Source organism: Ceratotherium simum, chromosome 20 (assembly GCF_057802395.1).
Source record: "Ceratotherium simum simum isolate JZ-2026a chromosome 20, ASM5780239v1, whole genome shotgun sequence".
Taxonomy (NCBI): domain Eukaryota; kingdom Metazoa; phylum Chordata; class Mammalia; order Perissodactyla; family Rhinocerotidae; genus Ceratotherium; species Ceratotherium simum.
In genome coordinates this window covers 7,609,915-7,625,618 of record NC_141919.1, presented here as the reverse complement: position 1 = coordinate 7,625,618, position 15,704 = coordinate 7,609,915, and the positions used below count along the sequence as shown (strand labels likewise).

At 34.5% G+C, this 15,704-nt stretch overlaps 1 protein-coding gene across 4 annotated transcripts in view; it reads right to left on the bottom strand.

The window, feature by feature from the left end:
- Window positions 1-15,704, bottom strand: part of GKAP1 (G kinase anchoring protein 1) — a 70,217-nt gene that overhangs the window by 43,093 nt on the left and 11,420 nt on the right. For all 4 annotated transcript variants that reach the window (XM_087444395.1, XM_087444394.1, XM_087444393.1 and 1 more), the window contains exons 5-6: window positions 5,105-5,182; window positions 2,090-2,213 (exon numbers count right to left, since the gene is read on the bottom strand). In XM_087444395.1, coding sequence (XP_087300521.1) covers window positions 2,090-2,213; window positions 5,105-5,182 — 202 coding nt within the window. The remainder of the gene's footprint in view (window positions 1-2,089; window positions 2,214-5,104; window positions 5,183-15,704) is intronic.

Below are 15,704 nucleotides of genomic sequence, written 5' to 3'. Positions count from 1 at the left end.
CATGAAAAAAATCCTAAAAATTGATTTCTAGAATGAATACAAAAAAGACGGTGTAACATATTTATCTAAATTAAACAAATCATGTACTTAGTAACAACATTTCTGAAAAGGGATTACAGAATGAGGAAAAAGAAGATATAAGGGAATCCACACAGATATAAGGTTGAAACTAAAGTACAAATAGGGAGCAAGCATTCTTCTTTAAATTGGAGATGATGAGGATATCTAACATTTAACAATGCTGTTTGTGCACAGCGTAAATTTTCCATTCCCAAAGACTCAAAATAACTTAATAGAACAGCTTTCTTACGATTGAGGATCTAAAAGCTAGTCCAGTTCTGTAAAGTATCCGTTGATCAGTATAGAGTCCATAAACACAATAAATGTGAAAATCACAAGTTTCAGATCAAACTACCAAATCCTGGCAGGTTACATAGTCATTCTTCTAGCATGTTCTACTTAGCATACAATGTGATGCCAGAACCCGAGGAAGAATCATGACTGTGTTAATCATGTCTTTTAACACTTGTGTAGCTTCCCTTTAACAGTATCACACATTGATGTCTTTCTCAATCCATCTAATAAATTTACATAGTACTTAGTAAATCAAACATATGGAAAATAAATTAAGGAGTTTTAAAAAGCATTCTTTTCATGTTTCTGCCTAGTTTTTTTTGTGTGTGTGTGAGGAGATCAGCCCTGTGCTAACATCTGCCAATCCTCCTCTTTTAGAGGAAGACTGACCCTGGGCTAACATCCGTGCCCATCTTCCTCTACTTTATATGGGACACCACCACAGCATGGCTTGCCAAACAGTGCGTCGGTGCATGCCCAGGATCCGAACCGGCGAACCCCGGGCCACCGCAGCGGAGCGCGCACACTTAACCACTTGCGCCACCAGGCTGGCCCCTCTGCCTAGTTTTTAATGAAATATATTTCTTATATAAAATCTTTCTTACTAAAACTGGAAATTTTATTTTAACATACATCTATTTTTTTAACCCCAAAACAAAGCAACTTAATCAGAAAGGCAGACTACAGGAAAAACCTTCCTGATCCTTAAAGGAAAGCAATATAATCCTCTAAATTTATTCCTAATTTCACAAATAGGCTTGTTTCTGAAAACTGTAAAGTATTTAGGCTTTTTTTTTTTTTTTGAGATTACTGCTATGGTATTATTAATCCTTAAAGAACAAATGCCCACTGTGTTGTCGAGGCTAAATTCATATTAATCAAATAGACTGCTCTGTAAATGAACAAACAGCTGTTCACCTGGTCAGCAACTATTCTGACTGGTATAAGAACAGTGCTGTTCAATACAATTTTCTGTGATGACGGTAATAATGTTCTAGACCTGTGCTAATACGGAAGCTATCAGTCACAAGTGGCTACTGAGCACTTGAAATGTGGCTAATGCAACTAAGAAATTTTTTTTATTTTAGTTTAAGTTTAATTAATTTACATTTAAGCTGCCACACATGAATAGTGGCTAATATATTACACAGTACAGATTTAGGGTTTTCACCACTTCCCTTATCAAAAATAATATGCTTTGTGGTCTGTCTTCAAAAATTTGGTGGATGGTATAATTTTCTTCTGTCTTTTCTGTTTGATGACAAAAACACAAATGATATTATAAAGAGTTTTCTGGTAATAAGTCTCATTCTAAAAATCTGTAGGTTAATTTGCTGAGATATAGTTCCAGATAACTTGAAGAGGTTGACCAGATGAACTCTGAAGATGCTATTCCTGGTCTAGTATAAGCCAAATCATTTTATGTATAAGGACAATAATATGTTTCAAGATGACTCAAAAACTACAAATGTCAATTTTTATTTTCAGTGAGTTTTAAAAAAGGGACAAATTCAGAAATACAAAAAGATAAATCTAGTTTTAATGACTAATTTTAAATTACTTTAACCTCCAAATGGTTTATTTCCCAATAGGTTTACATTTTATATTCTAAATAACACATTAATAACACCATTTTTACTTATTTAAAAAATTAGATTAGAAAGGTACTTACAACTTAAGTATACAAAGACTTAGGATAGTTTTCCTAGCATAACAGATTTCGTACATGTATTACCTTCAGATTGAAAATCTTTTAGCGATACTGTGAGTGGTCTGTCTTTTCCCTGAAGATTCTTTCTTTTATCTTTTTTATTCATCACCTTTGACTGAGTTGAAGCATTTTCAGCATTTTCATACTCCTAAAAAGAATTACCAACAATAATTAAGCTTGGTTTACACTAATAAAATCAACTCACCAATATGTTTCTTAAAGTGTTTTTTTAAGGTAAAAGGCAAAAAATAAAAACTTACGCTAGCCAAATTGTATAAAAGGATACATTTTAATTTATATACTCAATCTCTTGCCTCTTAAACATTAAAATAAAAACAAAAAGCTATACCTTGATCTATAACCCCTCCTAGCTGCCACTTTCTTCTTCTTCTTCTCCATTTTAGACCAAACTTAAGAGAATAATCTACAGTCAATTTCCTTTCTCACTCCCCTGAAATCTGGCTTCTGCTGTTCTCCAACACTAAAATTAAGGTCAACTTCCTCTTCAATGCCAAATCCAAAAAAGGTATTAGTTTTTCCAGCATCTCTTGGTTTTTCCAATATACTTCTGATTACTCGTAAGTCTCCTTCACTGGCTTCTCTTTTCCCAACCCTGTTCTTAAAAATGTAGCTGCTGTTCACCATTATTCCATTCTTAACCCGTTCTTCTTATGCTTTATGCCCACTGTTCCTCAAACTCTAAGTTTAAAGTTCCACCTATGCACTGACGATTTCTGTATGTAGACTACTCAACTGGAATGTTAATAAACATCTCCAGACTAAATATGTTCACCCTGTTTTCCCTACTTGATCCTCCACTAGGTACCTTGTTTAATGCCACTATCATCTACACAACTGTCTAGGGTAGAAATGTCATTCCAGAGGCATTCTTCCCTACTCTTCCTACACACTTTATATCCAAATTAGTCACTAGGTCCTGCTGAGTTTATCTCCTAAACATCTCTTAAATCTATTCTCTTTTCTTCACACCTTCTGTCATTTTTCCTATCTTCTTTTGCTTGACACTGCAACACCCTCTAATTTTAGCCCTCAATCTATCTTCCACAGTGCTACAGCATGAGTTTCCAAAATGAAAACCCGAAATCAATCTAAAAGGTAAAAATATTCAATAGCTCTCTGCTAACACACAGATGTATAACACCCAATCTCCTTAGCCTGGTACATGAGGTTCTTTATATCCTATCCTTCTGGCAATATCTCCAGCAACTCTAAGTCCCTAAATTATAGTTTTTAAATATGCTATACTCTTTCACATATACATTATCTTGTATACTTGCCACTTCTTCCCTGAGAATGCCTACTTTCTCTTGCCTACCCTGTGAACTTCTAATACTTCTAGTAAAACTCCTCTTTAAGAATCTTTTCCTAAGACCCATCCCGATCAAAGGCACAGAAAATTCTTCTAACTTTCTGAATTCCCACTGCACTGACAATGTACATCTTTCAATACTATATGCTATAATTATATGTATGTCTCCCTCCACTAAACTCAAGGGCTGAGACCATATCTTTACCTTTGTATTGTATGCCTAGCACATTTTGGCTATTAAAAAAAATATTTGGTGAATGAGTGATAGAACAGAATAGAAAATGCTATCCCAAACTTTAGTTATTATAAAAATCCTTAGGCTAGAATAATTATAGTTATTTTGTTGGAATATTGACTTATAACTCAATGGCTACATCAATGTAATCACATCAAACTAGCCATTGCATAAAAAAGGAGTTCCTCCATTCTCTGAGAGTCATTTCATCTGATAAAACCAATGCTTTTGAGTACTAGGCCTATGACTGTGCCAAGAAAACTGGCTGGAAACATGATATTTTATCAACATCATCTACTCTACTCCTCCTCTGTAGATACAGCCAATCCTTTTAGCTTTAGAATCTAGACATATATCTGACAACAACAAATCATTATTGTATGATATTCTATTTGATAAATTTTATCTCCAAATTGAGCAAGTCAGGAGGACTTTTCCACTGTAAACTGAAATTCCATTTAAATGATTAAATGACAGTAAAGCTAGCTGTATCCATTTTTGTAATTGCCAACTTTGTGTCTAAATAGACAAGTAACAATAAGGATTATAGTTATTCTTGATTAATCAAGATAACAGGAATAGGGATATGAAAAATGAAACTAACACATATAGTGTACAAAGTCCATTTTACTGACAACTTTCATCCTCTTCCCTTGAACTATAAATAAATAGCAAAATCATCTGTTGTGAAGTTTAATTCCTCTCTTCTCTTCATCTTGAGTGAAGGAGCTAGTGACATAGTCTAAAGGCCCTTAAGCATGACCAGAGGCCATTTATGATCAACCACTGAGTAATTACAAGTTGAATAACTTTTATGGACCAAAAAAAACTCCCAATACATGTAAAGGACTAAGATGTTAAATAATATGAATATAAATGCTCAATTTAAATATAGAAACTGGAAACCAACACCACTTTTTACTTAATGTTCCTACAGTTAACAAGCTGTAGAAAGCATTTCAGGACACAGCCCAATATCAGAGCTTAGTGACAAATGCTGAGTTCACAGCTTAGTGACAAATACTGAGCTCACAAGGCCAAATGATCAGAACTGTCCTCTCATTTATTTTAGTTAATTATAGTGTATCTCCAGCAGAGGGTCTCTTAATGGATGCCTCTGTACTAATACTTACTTAAATTTTTAAATCTACTTACATAAAAAATATGTTCATTTAAAATAAGTTAAAGTAAATCATCTGCTATTGATTTCATTTTCTCTCTGCCCTTCATCTCGGGTGGAGAAATTTATTAACTAAACATTCCAAATCACCAGACAAAGCTTAATCCACATGTTTCTGTTGTCTCTCAAAGCTTGAGGAGGAATCTTCTTATAAAAAGCTTGTAATAATATTTTTTTACAACGATGAATTTTTAGAACAAACTTTAAAGAACTTTTATACAAAATTCATATAGGTTGGTCTTAACCTGTGACCACTTAAACCTAAAATATCTAAATTAATAAATGTGTAAATACCTTTTTATGTTCTTCATATTCTAATTTACTTAGCAACAATGCCTTCTCAAGATCTGCTTCAAACATTTCAGATGTCAGCTAAAAAAAGAAAAAAGTTTCACAATAAACAGATGATAGCATCATACCACACTAGCAAAACAGCCATGACAATATATACAAGAGAAGGAAACAAACACAGTCATGCGTTGCTTAAAGATGGGGCTACATTCTGAGAAATGCATCATTAGGCTATTTTGTGTTGTGCAAACATCATAGAGTGTACTGAAAGGGAACAAAATCTGCCACCCCAAAATGTGCCTCTTTAACATGAGGATTATTTTAGGCTGATTATTTTTAAGAAACAAAAGACTCAGAAGGTTTTTCTTGTTACCTCCCCCTTAACTGCTTAAAAGAATTCAGATTAAAAAAACCTGTCGCAGGAAGTGAACTATCACCTTAGCATAACGTGAACTAGGTGGTAGACAGGGAGGAACCTAGAAAAGCGGGTTTGCAAGGCTCTCCTCTGTGTTCTTCTGTTACTATGTGGCCAAACAGTCGTTTTCCAAATGTTTGCTCCTTTTCACCTACCTATGAATTGTCTTCCTTCCCTTTGAAGTCTCTAACTCTCCCCACTCCCAATATCTTCTTTTGTTTTTAGCTGAGGATGGTACTTAAAGTGAGGGCTTAGGTCATTTTGGCAGGCTACTCAGTTTTCCTGGGTTTCTCCTGTATATACATGTTATTAAACTTTTGTTTTTCTCTTGTTAATCTGTCTCATGTCAATTTAATTCCTAGACCAGCCAGAGGAAGACAGAAGGGTAGAGGAAAATTTCTTCCTCCCGTACAGTACTTACACAAACCTAAACAGTAGAGTCTACTAGACACCTAGACCACATGGTACTAATCTTATGGGACCACTGTTGTATACGCAGTCCATCATTAACTGAAACGTTATGCGGCGCATGTTTGAACAATCTGGGTTCTCCAAAGTTATCTATCCATGCCAAAGCAGGGTATTCTGTATTTTATAGATAATACTAAAGCAAAAACTTCCAAGTTTGAGATTTCTAGTTTCCCTTTCATTGACCATTATCTGTTGTATATTATATAGTCTTTTTACTTTAATAAAAAAATCTTACAAAGAAATTGACACTGTAATAGATGTCAAAGATGGTATCCAATTTAGGACACAGAAAATTTAATAGTGATTATTACTCAAAAATATAAGAATACTGAAAAATAACTCAACAAGCATTATAAAACATACCATTTCCTTAATATAGACTAATCCACAGTTATAGAACCATTAAATAAGGTGACCAAATGTCCTGGTATATGCTTGACGTTAGAGAATAATTATAGTGCATCATTTTACTCTTATCATTTTATTCCTTTTATATGGTTGTCCTACCTTTAAAGTTATCTAATACCATAATAAAATGATTCTTTGTGATCTATATCTTTTGGTTCCTCTTTCTCACCACTAAATCTCACCTTAACTTCTTACAATCTAGCTTCCACCACCCTCCAATCGAATTACTCTCCAAGAATTACTTTCAAATGCTAAACAGAATTGCTACAGTAGTTAGAAGGGACTTTAGGCTGTCCACCATTAGGGATAAGATATGTCTGCAGCTGAATACAGGATAGTTGCAACACGATAGGAGTAAACATCCTGGATTTGTGTACCAGTATGTGTTGACCTACGCATACTGGATAATGAAATCATAAATTTAGTGGACATCTCTTGTTTTTGTCTGTCCAGAATCCCTTCCTTTATTCCTTTGAATAACTACTCTTCATTCCAATGTCCTATGATTCTGGCAGGACAGCCAATCACATAATCATGTATACCAACCACCATTGTACCCACACAAACATCCAGGCTACAATCACTAACAACAGGGTGGGGGCAAGAGATCCAACTCTTTTTTGCTCTCCTCAGAATTAAATTTTGAGAACAAACACAAAGCAAGTGGGGTTCAATCATCTGATGATAGCCCTCTAAAAGTGAGTGTACTAGTTCCACTAGTTCATGCCTTTGAGCACTCCAGAATTCCTTAGTTTCCATCTTTCCCAAGGCCTAGTTGCTTAGTTCTTAATTCAAATCTGTGAATCACTCAGTATCCTTTGAACAAATTGTTTTTTGCCAAAGTTCATCAGAATTGTTTCTGTTGCTGGGCCGGCGATATGGCTTAGCGGTTAAGTGCGCGTGCTCCGCTGCAGGCGGCCCGGGTTCGGATTCCGGGCGCGCCCCGACGCACCACTTCTCCGGCCATGCTGAGGCCGCGTCCCACGTACAGCAACTAGAAGGATGTGCATCTATGACATACAGCTCTCTACTGGGGCTTTGGGGGAAATAAATAAATAAATAAATAAAATTATTAAAAAAAAAAAAAAAAAGAATTGTTTCTGTTGCTTAACAATAATAAAAAAAAAAACTAAACTAAACCAGAAACCAACTCCAAAAAGGAGTAATCTGTTTCAAAGGGATACCTTGGAAATTAGAAAAATGTAATTGGATTTGTCTAAGTGTTACACAAAAAAGGAAGTTTACTTCGACTTTTCCACCTAAACTCGCAAACTGAGCACAAAATATTTCACGATAATTAAAGCATAGTAGTCATCCCAACATAGAAAAAGTAACAAAACTACTTAAGTTTACTCTGAACAAAGCTGGTTCAATTTACCACTAAGCTTTTAATTCACATTAATGATATTTAACATTTATGGAGAGAGCATTTAAGATTATTTCCAATATGTCACATATTCTGACTGATATTCCAAAAATAAGTTAGTGGGCAGGAGAACAGGTTAGGAAGTTGGGAGCCTTGCAAGATGTCATTATTCTTTCTCACATTAACTCATAGAACTTAAATATTAAAGTAGCTGATTCTAATAGCATGATAAAAACTGAATGAAATGGAACTTTTAAAGTGAAAAATATAGCTCTCCCCAGATTTGATTCTAAATTTAGCAGTTTAGAGCTTAAATTTACCTTTTAATTATTAACACAAACTAGTATACAAGGAAATATAAGTAGGTAAAAATAATTTAAATTTAAATTTAAATCTCTGAAAACTAGAACAAATCTTCCAAAAATGTCACTGTATGATCAATCAGCCAATAAGAATTTATAGAGAACCTTCTATGTGCTTTGCCTGTAGAGCTTTAAAGAAGCAGCATAAATACGACTTTTGTCCTCAAAGAATTACTACTCCTTTTGGGACAGAGACTAAGACATATAAAGTAAGGGAAATAGAATAAGACATTAAAAGTGCTACAAAAGTTGAGGGGAAAAAAGATAAACAACAAATAGAATTCAGAGAAGCATACAGAAAAGAAACTAATTTAAGTTGGTCCTTAAAGGATCGATATAATTTGGATAGGTAGAAAAAGGAATAGAAGAATTTCAGGAGGAAAGAGTCACGTGAACAAAGGTATAATAGTACGAATAGGTATATTATGGGATACCAAGGAAAGGGATACCTAGTAAAGGATGAATTCTATACAATACAAGAAAGATGTGGAAAAAATACAGGCTTTGGGAAATCACACAGGTCGATAATTTAAATTCTTATTCCACCCCTGCTGGCTGTGACCCCGGGCAAGTTATGTAACATCTGTGAATCTCAGTTTCTTCATATATAAAAAGGAATAGAAATATCAACCTTGCAGGGTAGTTTTGAGGATTTAAAGCTATACTATACATAAAATACCTAAGACAGTGCTTGCCTGGCATAAGAGTTACACACAGTAAATTAGAATCCCCCTCCTCTATGTTGGAGAATAATAGAAAATAAGATTGCTCAGGTAGGGTAGAATTAGGTTCCAGACACTCCCTAAAAATTAGGGATTCAGGGCAGATGAAAGAGGAACGCTAATAAAAGTAATATTAAAGAAATAAACTGGACTATTACAAGAACGAGAACTTAGAATCAATGTGTCTGGCTAACCCACTGTAATCTCAGCATATAGGAACCTGGACGAGAACATAGCGGTGCAGAACATAAAAAAGGCTAGATCTTAGAAAAGACTGACCAAGTTTTGGAACACTGAATATGAGGTATGAAAGAAGAATTAATCAAAGATAAGATTTTTGACCCTAGATAACAAGGAGAAGGGTAGCACAAAACTAAAACATCAGGAAAGAGAAAGAAAACGTGGAAAGATTTCCAAATTCTTTAAACATACCTTAATTAGAGAATTAATTAATCCTAAGACTGCTGTAATTACAGCTGTCAATCTAATTATTCAGTATATGTATAGGTAGAACGGGGAAAAAAAAAAAAGGCTGGGCCTAAAAGACAGGCACCAGGCAAGAAAATGCAAATAAAAACTATGATTTTTAAAAAGTACCTTATATTTAAGTTTGCAAACTGAGATTTCCTCATCATTGTCTTTGTACTTATGGGAGAAGGAGGAAAAGAAGAAAAAGAGGAAACAGTAGGCACTAAAATGCCTAGACGATTGAAGAAGATACTTACATGTGCCCAAGATGGAGTACTTCAGATCCCCTTCCTCTTGGCTTCCTTCATTGCCTCCTACTCCCCATCTAGTAGTAAAACATTTTTTTTCTATTTAAACAAACCTATAGCTCAAGCGTTTATGATCAGTTAAAGAGTATGAAGAACCAATGAAAAATAGGAAAGACAGTAAAAATTTTGGAACTAGATTTAAAATTTACTCATTTTAAATCCAAGCAAAACAAATTCCAAATGAAGAGTTAACCTTCATTTCTCAAAGGCATCATGAGAACAGCGTTATTGTAAAACAACACAGAACACCATTCTGAAGACATCTAACACTTGCAGCCAACCATTTAGCCACGATAGCAGTAGTGCCTTGTGGTCCTCTAACTTAGTGATTTTCAAAGTGTGGACCACATATCTTTCACTAATTTGGAAAGCAGAATTATTTTCCCAGAAATCTTCTAATAGTCTTATTGAACATTATGATTTTAAACGTTGTCAGTGTTCTACAAAAACTGTATGTAGGGGCTGGGCCGGTGGGGTAGTGGTTAAGTTTGCGCACTCCACTTGGGCAGCCCAGGGTTCGCCGGTTCGGATCCCGGGCATGCACTTACACATCACTCATCAAGCCATGCTGTGGCAGTGTCCCACATACAAAAGACAGGAAGACTGGCACAGATGTTAGCTCAAGAACAATCTTTCTCAAGCAAAAAGAGGAAGATTGGCACAGATGTTAGCTCAGGAACAACCTTTCTCAAGCAAAAAGAGGAAGACTGGCAACAGATGTCAGCTCAGGGCCAATCTTCCTCACTAAAAACAAACAAACAAACAAACAAAAAACTGTATACGTGTGTTCATGCTAATTATCAAGTTTGGTTCATCTCAGCTAATGCATCTTCTTGTTTTTTGAGTGTTGTTTACATTTATTAAGTCTGCATTTTTGTTGTATACTTTATTATACCTCCAAGTAATAAAAATGGTTCAATGATTCACTGACGGATTAAAAGTAGTAATGAAAACAGAATTGTAAATAATGCAACTTATAAAAACAGCATAAATTTAAAAATGAACAGGACTCTAATACAGTGAATACAGAATATAAATTTGTATGTGTCAGAACAAGAGTGACATCACATAAGCAGCTGAAAAGGAAAATTATAAATAGAAAATTAAGATAGTGAATATTTGAAATTTTGATTTATTGAGTCATCAATCTATTTGTTCCTAGCTTCCTACTACAAAACATGTCAGACCAGTGGCCTGAAGACACTATAGTTTTTCACTCTCAAAGCACAATGGCCTGTATGAGTCTTTCCAGACAAGTACCAAGTAATGCTTTCCAGAACAATGTGATGAACTTTATTGTTAAAGAAGAGCCAAAAAATGCAGAGGATTTATTTGAATTTGCGCTCCTTATAGGGAAACCAGGTACAAGTCAAACTATTGCCAAGGGACTTATTATTACACCAGCCACAAGGTTAATGACAAATATCACGCTCACAAACAAACAAAAAACAGAACAAGCTATGGCAAAACACCTTTATCCAATGGACTGAAGGATAGAATGTGAAAGAACAATTACTATAGTGCACATGCTAGCAGATATTTCACTTTAGAGTTGCACAAAACCAGTGACGTGTGGAGTGTGAATCAATAAGAAGAAGAAACACACAATAGAATTTGATCTGTTTATCACTGAAAACACATGAGAAGAGATTTTTCTATTCACTTAATTATTTTTGAGCCATGATATAGACTTAAAAAAAGCACACCAGAATCAGTAATATCAATGTATCATGAGTAAAAGACGTTCACGAACAACATCTACAGAGATTTATTCCCAGGCAACAGGTGTTGGTAAACAATCTTGATTCAATATTAAAAAAAAAAATAGTAAAAATTATGAATACAATTAAATCAAAGCCATGGCCTATTCATCTTTTTTAAACTGCTTTACTGAGATATAATTCACATATTTTATATATTAAATATCACAATAAAATTCACCCATTTCAAGTGTGAAACATATACCTCCCTTTGAGGCATACATCTCTGCAAAGAAGCAGGGAATATAAGATTATCGTTCCACACTGAAGTATGCTGGCATGCATACAAGTTTATGAAATAGAAAAGGAGACAAAAACTTTTCTTTTAAAATAGGAAATATTTCAAAAATACAAGAAAGAGATGCCATATATTTACCACTCATGTTTAACAGATTCAACATTTCCCTATATTTCTTCATATGTGTAGAAAGAAACAAGACATTAAACATAACAATGAAGTCCCATTCCCCTATCTTTTTTTCCTTTCTCTCTCCCTACAGTAACCACCATTCTGAAGTTGGAAGTTGGAGTGTGTCATCTTATGCTTGCTTTGTACTTTTACCACATGTTATGTATCTAATTGTTTGAATTTGCATTTCCCTATTACTAGAGAGTTTGAACATCTTTTCAGATATTTATCGACTATTAAAGTTCCTCTTCTGTTTTCCTTTGCCCATTTTTTTTCATTTGAGTTATTTGTCTTTTGCTAGTCTTTAATATATTCTGGATATAAATCTGTTGTTCATTATATGTGTGGCAAATATCTCTTCCCTATCCATGGCTTGTCTTTGCCTTGGTTTACGGTGTCTTCAATCATTCAGAACTCCCAAAGACATCTGAAAGAGCTCAGACATGAAAGCCAAGCCTTGCTTATATTGGGTCTTATCCTATATTATAGAAATTTGCTCCAAGGTCACAAAGCTCTATCCAATGAATGGACAACTGACTCTAAAATAACTAAAGAAAGCTCTTTGTTACAGGACCAATCATCTGTAGGGTGCTCAAAACTGTCTGCGAATCTGAGAATTAGCATATAGTTGTCAACACAGTCTTATTTATGCCAGTATTTTAAAACATTTAAGACACTAACATGCAATAAAGATCATTTCTATAGTCCCCAGCAGCTTTGGCAAAATACCTTAGCAAAACATACAGTATCTTGAATAGGCTCAATCTATCCATTAAGGGTTAATATATCATAATTTTTAATTTTAAGGAAAAGATTAGAATTAAGATCAAAATGTAGTTTAGTTTGTCCCACTTGGTCTTTGTCTTTTAATGGGTAATTCCACCTATTTATATTTACTTATAAAACAAAGTATTTGTCTATTATCCTTTTTTATACCTCATTTCAAAGGATTCCTTAAAATTTCCTTTGCTTATAACTTGCCATGTGGACTATGTTTTCATTTTTTTTCTTCAAGTGATTTAAAACTTATAGAATGAAAAGAATTATAAGTAGTTCTCTTTAAATTTAAAAAAACACACATTTAGAACTATACATTTTTCATATTGAAAGATTTTAATATTTCATATTTAATACTTCAAAATACCTGTGACGCCTCTGACCCATTTCCTTCCTAATTTTTATATTCATAAATAGGGATTTCATTTGAGATGAATTCTTCAAGTGAGTTATGTTCTCTTTAATAACCTCATTTACAATCACTACTTAGAGTTAATTCTGTATTGAACTAGCTTCAGTTCTTACCACCAGTGCTTTCCAATTATTGTGTTCTTTATTTAGATTTGTCTTTTAACTGGCAGTAGTACATCTCAGAAAAATTTTCAGAAAAGATAATGGTGGTATTCTTTCTCAGCACTTCATGTCTGAAAATGTATTTCTTTAGCATTCACACAAATGACATCTTGGCTAGATATGGAATTCTTGGTCCTAACATTTTAATTCCCGCTTTTAAAGTAGCCAGCCTGATTTTTCATCCTTAGGTAACCTGTTTTCTCTCATGCATCTACTTATACTATTATTTCCTTGCTTCTCATTCTTAAAATTAAAAACTTTTAAAAAGACTTTTTTCGGGTTGGCCCCGTGGCTTGGCAGTTAAGTGCGTGTACTCCGCTGCTGGCGGCCCGGGGTTCAGATCCCGGGCGCGCACCGACGCACCGCTTCTCCGGCCATGCTGAGGCCGCGTCCCACATACAGCAACTAGAAGGATGTGCAGCTATGACATACAACTATCTACTGGGGCTTTGGGGGAAAAATTAAATAAATAAATAAAATTATTAAAAAAAAAAAAGACTTTTTAAAAGTTTTCAAAAAAAGTCTTTAAAAAGTCTTCAGTTCTTTCAAGCTCAGATTCAAGTTTCTAGCTTAGGAAAATTGCTAGCTTAGGAAAATTTCTATCAACATTATCTTTGATGACCGCCTCTCTTCTACCTGTTTCAGGGACACTAATTATGCCTCTGTCGGATTTCAGTCCTGTGCTCCAATCTAGCACACCAATTTTATTGGCAAAATTTATCTCAAATTTTTCTTCACACAACTGACTCAATTTTCTTCAGTGTATACTCTGTTCTCTAGTCCTAATGAAGCTCTTAATTCTGCTAAGATTTTACTTCCCCAATTTTTTATTTCGCCCATCTCCTTTCGATTTCTCTTAACCACTTTTTCATCTCAGACTATTATCTAGATTACATTACTATCCTCTTGACTTTTACAAAATGTTCTAGCCCCTTGGTTTTTACTAAAGCATATAATAGGTGCTATCTAAAATCAACTTTTGTTCCCTGTAGCAAATCTTTTTCAGGTATGCTTTCACTTTGGACACTAAGTACAATGTTCTTTTCCTTTTATGTAGCAGAAACTTTTCTTCGGTTGACATGAGATCAACTAAGATCCAGTGTTTGCTCATAAGTAAGCGGATTGAATGCTTCTATACTGTCCAGCTGTCTGCTGTTTAATGTCAGCTCTCAGATTTTATGCTGAAACCTAGCTGATGTAAATTTACATTATCACTTTGGTGATTCAGGAGTAGGAAACTTTATCTTAGCACAATTTCTCTTTTGTGTTTAAAATAAGCAGCAACATAACAGGCAAGATTTCTATATTGAGCTTTTTGACTGGCTCAGCCTTCAATACCTGGAGTTTCTCATAGTGCTGTTTCCCTACTGTGTGAGGAAGAACACCCACCACACTATATGCTTTCTGCCTAGTACGGTCACAACCTGGTCCCTACTTTTAAAATCTATTATTCCACACAATAAAACATAATCCAGGTGGTATACTCTCCATCTGTTCCAAGGTTTGCCCTTATCTCTTCTTCACTTGTCAGTGTAATTATCCCAGGATCTACTCTACTACCCATGACCTTGATTATTTTCCTACAAATGAGACTTCCAAATAAGGTACACCACGGTTTCCTACGTGACCCATCAATAGAATATCCAGCAGAAAGTTCCTGACCCTTGGATGACATTCTTCCTTAGGGTCAGGGCCAAGCTGACTATTTCCTTTTCATAATTACCTGGTCATTTTGGTAGCAATCATGGGGGCAAAAAGAAGGGCAATAAAATATCCATCCTCAAGTTCCCATTCTCAAAATGATCTACACAGAATTCATTTTGGTGCAAATTTGAGTATTTTTCTTTCATTAATTTTCCAGTGCCCTTTGGGCCACTGGGAGAAATTCTCTCCAGTAAAGACACTGGTAAATTCTATTACTGTTTAAACAAGCAGATCATTACATTTATATTAGTAAACCAGCATAATCTGTCATAATGAATGCTATAGAAGGAAAAAAAAAATCAACCCCCTCCCCGCGAGAATACTACAAGATGATTTATCCAGTATACCAATGCCTGGAACTATCTGTTGAACAGCATTTTTGCACAGCTCTAGTGTAATGATTGACAATCGTAATGATGAGCCTGAGGGACAACAAAATCCTAAAGAAAACGTTATAATTAACATAGTCTATGTTAAGAGCATAGTTTAGCATAATCTAATTCTTTTAAAACCGGTTACCCAAGCATGATAGGTATAGCCACTTTATTAAGGCAAACATCTGCTAGAACAATACCTATTCCCAATAGATCAAATGACAGTTTAATAGATAAGCAAATACATACCTATTTATTTCCCATACATTCAGCATCTACTAGAGTACATTCCAGACATCATATGTTATTTTCCTGCACACCACACACACACAAAAACTGACTGGTCTTAATAAATTATCTATTTAATCTGGTTATTTAGTATTTATTTAACAGGGGCATAGAAGAACAAAATATCACGTAAATAGGTTAAAGAAACAAACAAACGCCATAAACTATTTTACATCAAGTTGAAAAGGAAGTTTCCCC